The sequence below is a fragment of the Triticum aestivum genome, chromosome 5D (genome assembly GCF_018294505.1).
Source record: "Triticum aestivum cultivar Chinese Spring chromosome 5D, IWGSC CS RefSeq v2.1, whole genome shotgun sequence".
Lineage (NCBI taxonomy): Eukaryota > Viridiplantae > Streptophyta > Magnoliopsida > Poales > Poaceae > Triticum > Triticum aestivum.
Genome location: NC_057808.1, coordinates 108,135,340 through 108,141,839, shown reverse-complemented (window position 1 = coordinate 108,141,839; position 6,500 = coordinate 108,135,340). Strand labels below are relative to the sequence as shown.

General features: G+C 45.8%; 1 protein-coding gene across 1 annotated transcript; it reads right to left on the bottom strand.

The window, feature by feature from the left end:
- Positions 1-3,685: 3,685 nt before the first annotated feature.
- LOC123124448 (uncharacterized) lies at positions 3,686-5,076 on the bottom strand. The gene is made up of 2 exons (XM_044545064.1): positions 4,625-5,076; positions 3,686-4,127 (listed from the first exon to the last, which is right to left on the bottom strand). The coding sequence occupies exons 1-2, from the start codon at positions 5,003-5,005 to the stop codon at positions 3,957-3,959; spliced, it is 552 nt and encodes a 183-aa protein (XP_044400999.1). The 5' UTR covers positions 5,006-5,076; the 3' UTR covers positions 3,686-3,956.
- Positions 5,077-6,500: the final 1,424 nt, after the last annotated feature.

Here is a 6,500-nt window from a genome sequence, read left to right as displayed (position 1 = left end):
TTTTTCTAGTCTCTGGGACTAAAAAGTCCCTGAACCAAACACCCCCTAAGTTACTACCCATTATGACTAGTCTAACATAGATACTAGTAACATCACACATATCTAGATAAAATAGATGATGTGGCAAGCAATAAATGAAGAAAGAGAGACATGTAGTAACATAGCTATTTACTACTAGTATGATACGAAGGCACTGCATGCAGGGACGGGAACCCTGAACCTGAGGTGATTGGAGCCGGCTTCCGACGTGGTTTGACTTTTGTTCACGGCAAATCTCTGCCCAAGAGATTTGAGCCGGGGTCGTCCCTGATACGAATTAAAAACGCTGGCTGGGGAAAACGATGCCGTTCGACTTGGCACCAGAACTTGGCAATCAGAACCCGGGCGACAGTGCTAGCCGAGCCGAGCCGAGCGAACGCCGTCGGTAACACGAGACCACAAGATCCAAGGCCCGTGCGCGCATGCAACTGTCTCGTGCCAGAGTTCACGCCGAGGAGACGTTGGAGTACAAAATAAAATCATGAAACTCCAGACGTGCCATGCGGGATTCCATGGGTAGCCAACATCTCATGTCAAACGAAATATATCAGCCCTTGGCAGGCAGCTCCTAGAACAGACATTCTCAATGGATTATAAAACGGGCACGACAAGCAAATGCATGCACATGAGAACATCATGTTCTCAGGACCCATCATGTTTCACGACAAGCAAATGCCTTCACATCATGTTTTTTTTCTTCGGCAGGGGCCTGCACATCATGTTTTCAGGGCCCATCGTGTTTTTTCTGAGTTGATTGGCCTCGCCCCGAGCTATACATTCAATTCCACGTATAGCAAATGCGAGAGCTCCTAATCCGCGCTTCAGGCGCCCGTTCGCACACGTACATGGTAGGTTTGAAAAGTTCGTTGTTTGAAAAAAGTTCACGGATTTGCAAAAAGGTTAATGTATTTGAAAAGTTCACGGTTTCAAAAAAATTCATGAATTTGAAAAAGTTCGAATTTAAAAAGTTCATGGGTTTTGAAAAAAGTTAACGGATTTGAAAAGGTTTGCGGTTTCAAAAAGTTAATGAATCTGAAAAAAGTTTATGAGTTTCGAAAAAGTTTTATGAATTTGAGAAAAAGGTTCACAGGTTGAAAAACATTCACAAATTTGAAAAGTTCACGGTTTGAAAAAGTTTAAAATTTGGAAAAAAAAAGTTCACAAATTTGAAAAGAGTTTGCACTTAAAAATGTTCATGAATTTTTTAAAAAGTAAAAATAAAAATAAAGGCGAAACAGAATGAAAGGAAAAAGGAAACAAAAAATAAAGAATAAAACAAAAACGAAAACGAAAAAGAAAAAACGAAATAAACCAAGCCCGAAGAAACCAAAGAAGAACCAGCCCAGGAAAATAGGTGGGAACTTTCTAGATTGTTCCCAGGATGGCCCGGCCGGCTTAGGAACGCAGCAGTGCGTACGAAAAGAACATTTGTGCACAAAGTCAATTTCCTATTTGAAGCTTTCTACATCAAGTAGTCGTTCGTTCGCACACAACCGATCAAGCTAAATCCAACTAGGCCGACCCATCTTAGATAGTTGATTGCATCCGGTTTTGGGATATCAATGGTACTTATCCAGGAGCATCGGCACTTGTCTATAGAGGTATAATAGATCCAGCGACGACTAAGCCAATGGCATGCAGAGAGGGTTTGTGTCTAGTAGTAGACCTGGCACAGTAGATGATTCATCTGACATCTGTTGAGGATATCAAGAATAAGAGCATGGGATTACATGCAGCCATCACCAAGGAAATTGTAAAGCGCAAGGAAATTTTAAAGCGCTCTGCCTCTTTGTGAGAATGCCATTTCATCCATGAGCAACGTCCAAATTATGAGACTCACAACGTAGCTAAGGCCTCATTCGGTTGAAAGGAAGCCAGAATGTACGAATTTGAAGTAGTATCAAAATTTAATAGGATGGCACTTGTCATCCTAAGAAATTGATTTGCCTTGTTCCTACACGTAAAATGAGGTTTGAGTGGATGTTTAGTTTTCTCCAAAAAACACAGAAAATGAATAGTATTTTTATAAAATTTATGTACGCATTTCCTATGAACCGAATGTATCTGTAGGAAATTTTCCCTTGGAATCCTTATTCCTATGTTTTTCCTATAAAAATCCTCCAAACCGAATGAGGCATGCGAGCTCTTTAAGTGTGGGACGCCATGTGTGGCTTGGAGTTCCTTTAGACAGTGTCAATTCATCTAAACGTTGCCTAAAACATTCTATTCTAGGAACCTTCTGAAAGGTTCCAACCGTGGTTTTTGCCGCTTCTGGGAACTTTTAGAAGGTTCATGAACCACTTTTCTGTCTGTTTACTGTTTTTTTTTTATTTTTTTGTTTCTGTTCCTTTCTTGTTTCTTTTCTTTATGCTTTTGTTCAAATTTTTTTGGAACTTTTCAAAAAGAAATTGGATCTAAAAAATCTCGCAAATTTCAGTAAATGTTTGGGAGTTTGAAAAAACTGTTCATGTTTCAAAAATTGTTCGCAAATTTTGAAAACTTTTTCAAAAATTGTTTCCATTCCAAAAATTGTTTGCGTTTCCAAATTTTGTTTCTGGAATTTTAGAAAATGTTCCTGTTTTTAGAAAATATTCAAGAGTTCCAAAAAAATGTTCGTGTTTCCAAAAATTATTCGTGATTTTTAAAAAATGTATGTGTTTTCACAAAATATTTGATTTTTCAAAATTTGAATAGTTATCGCGTTTCATATAACATTCACGTTTAAAAATAATGTTTTGGGCTTGAAATTTAAAAATGTTTGGATCTGGCTTTGGTTCTTAAAGTTTTGCATTGCTTTATAACCAGGAACGCTCGACATGTCTACTGGCTTGTGGCATGTCCTCTGTGCGAGAGATCTTGGGTTCAACCCCTCGGGAGCGCGACCAACAATCTATAACAGAGAGTGGTAGATAGGAGCTCCCCACACAAAATGTGGATTGCCAACACAAATTGCAATGAATATTTTCATGCCTATCTGATTCACGGGATTTTAAAAGTGCATGAATGGTAACATTTTGTCATGCCATTTGAATCCTATAAGATTTTGGTTTGTTTGATTGCAGCATTTTTTTCAAGAGCTTTGCATAGATGCTAATATTCGTTGTCGCAGAGACTGAGTGACGGATCATGGAGATTTCTTGCTTGACCTGACCTACAGTTGAAAGAGCTTGAGTGTCTATCAGGAAGTGAAGGCCCTGAAGATCGAGTTCAGTCGCCATTTTCTTGCCCCCTTACATTCGGTTATCACCGGAATATAAATATATATTCTGTCTGGCCATTTGTTTCTTGCTGATGAAACTGCTGAAGATGGAACATTGTAAACTTGTTAGCGAACCAATTATGCATGCTTATTGCACTTGTTAGTGAATCAATAGTACAGAGCATATATTCACACATATAAGAAGCAATGTTCTGCACTGAGACGATCTTTCACAGGGGATGTCTGAACTAGTCCAATCCAAGCAGTACACATAAGCCCCAAAATATGATAAATATGGTTAATCTATAAGGAACCCGCGAAGGCCAATGCCCTGGTGCCATTGAGCCTAACACTAACTACTCTCGCTGCACAATCGCCCTAGCGTTACATAAACACAAGCTAGCAAGTTCACTAAAGCAAAAATAATCAAAGCAAGAAGAGAGTATGTGGGCAATGAAATGAGTCTGGTAATATTGGACCAGTAGTTTTCCGTTGTACTCCCTCCGTTCCTAAATACTTGTCTTTCTAGGCATTTCAACAAGTGACTACATACGGAGCAAACTGAGTGAATCTACACTCTAAAATATGTCTACATACATCTGTATGTGGTAGTCATTTGAAATGTCTAGAAAGACAAATATTTAGGAACGGAGGGAGTATATCATATATACAAATATTTTGCTGCAAAGAATGCAACTGCCATTCGAGGAAAAGGCCTTCAGTCTTGAGATCCGAATCTTCTGCTCCACTTCATGAGGAGCTGTTCTATATCAGCATCCATTCTTGTTCCTTTACCTCCCCACACTAACATATGAGCAAGATCCATCATTGACGATCCATCTACCTCATGCACTGCTTTGAAACCCATCCTCGTATAGAACTTAACAAGCTGACAACAACAAAAAGACACCAATGAATGAATCTAAATGAATAACTTTCCCAAATGAAAATTATACAGTACTCAGTAATCACCAAACAGAGCTTTTGTCACACTAAGCGAAAATCCATTGTAAAACCATGCTTCTTGCGCCTCCCATTTCTCTATCAAGTTGAAAAAGTTTGTGTTTAACTCGTAGAAAATTTAGAAGTAAATGTAAATAGAAAAATAACAGAAAAAATACAAAACTTAGGTGATTATAGCTAACTCCACTAGAACTAATTAGTCGTCAACTCAACACTAATAGACGTCCGCTCAAGAATCTTCTTAACCATTTTGTACTTTTACAACTCTAGATTTTTACACTGAATGTTTCCAAATATCATTACGGTGCACATTTGCTCAGACTTGCAATTCACTAACCATTAGTATATCCGATTAAGCAGCAGCCAGCAGCCACAACATTATTATATAGTACTGACGGACAGACATTTTCTAGGAGGTGATACCTTGTTGTGATAGAGCGGCGTATCGTTGATGGCTAGCAGCTCGGCGCGCACGCAACCAGCGTCGAAGCCATGGCGCACGGTGACGGCGCCTAGGAAGATGCCGAGGCCGAATAGCGGCCGGTCGGGGACCTCGAGCGTGGCGCGCGACATCCGCATGGAGTCGAGGTGCAGCACGGAGCCCCCGGGCCAAGGCCGGACGGCGCCCTCGGCGCGGCCCAGCTCCACGTCGCCGTCGCCGCCGACGCGGGTCGCCGTGACGCGGAAGAGAGGGCCAAGCGTGCTCAAGCGCATGCGCAGGCCCTGCGCGCGCGACGCGGCCATGATGTCCGCCATCGTCGGGAGTCTGCCCGTGCCTGGTGTGGGCGGCGACGGAGCGGCCATGGGGCTATGGGAGAAAAAGGAGCAGCGAGCTGCAGGAGGCGGGAGTGACTGGAGGGGAGGCTGGACACGTCTCGTTATAACGCCATGCGAATTGGCTGACTGCTGAGCTGAGTATCCAATATCTTACCGAGTACCCGCAAAAAAACATTAAAAAAATCTTAGGGGTGTAATACTACCCACGCACTCTGCATGCATTTGCCGCTCCCCGTCGGCCCGCTCCTCCGCCTTTCACCGCTCAAGGTACACCGCCTCCCGCTCCGGCGTGGATGTCATCCAGATGGCCGGTGCTCTCACCCAGTCGCGCAGGACGCCAGTCCACATGTACCTCTCCCCGACGGCGGGTAATTCCAGCGTGGCCTCAGTGGCCCAGTCTTGGGAGTGGCCGACGCTAGTTCAGGCAGTGTCGACGATGGTGGAGGGTAGACGTAGTCCCCGTTGTCGACAACTGGAGCGCCTCCTCCATGCCTGGCCAAAGTGCCCCTCCTCGCACGGGGACTCCTCAAGGGCGCACTAGAGTGCCTCCTCGAGTGTGGCCTGGTATGCCGCCTTCGCCTCCTCGTCCTCCTGCGCCACGACAAGGACTCCTCGAGGGCGCGCTGGACGGCGCCGCGGCGGCGCACATCGTGCTCGGTGGCGAACCAGACTTCCCAGTTGGGGGAGTCTGGCGCGTACACCGGGTCATGGCGCTGCTCCGGCGTCAGGAGGGCATGACGCCTGCGCACACGCGGAGACCACGGCATCGCTGGCACCAGGATGCGGTGGGGGTCGAGGTGCCAGTCGTGGGAGAGGTTGACGTCGGGCCACTGCAGCGGCACACATATTGCCATTGGTACTGCGCGCGGTGCACCGGGATCCCGTGGCCGGCGAGCTCTCCTTGTCCGCGGCACCAATGAGAAGGCGTCTGGCGGCAGCAGCGGCGCGCGGGATGAGCTAGCGGCGGCGGCGAACCTGCACTTGCCCTTGTTGTTGAAGAACCCATGGCGGACGCACGGGCTAGCTAAGGTTTTTTTGTCGCCGGCAAGGGAGCGAGGGTGGCCAAATATGGACGGGAGTGGGAGGAGAAGTGGATGAGCCCCCCCCCCCCGCGCGCGCACTTGCATTTAAAAAAGACGTGGACTCTCGAGGCTTCGAGATGCTGCCATGTGGGCCTAAGGTAGGTGGACGCATTGACTAAGACCGCGTGGGGTAGTTGGGCGACCGACACGCAGGCCCGAGGCAAACACTGAGCGGGCGCACGGCGTGTCCGTCTCGTGTCCGTGTGAACGCAAACCGGGCGCAAATTTGAGACAGGAATGCGTCCAAATGAACACCGAGCGGACCAATGATGGGCTTGCGACGGCGTGTTGGACTGGCGTTTTCATCTATTTCCACCCAAACAGACACGCGCGGACGAAATGCTTCGGCTCGTTGGAGTTGCCCTTACCAAGTAAAGCTATGGCGAATTGGCTAACTACTGAGCTGAGTATCCAATATCTTAGGCCAACTCCAACTCCAA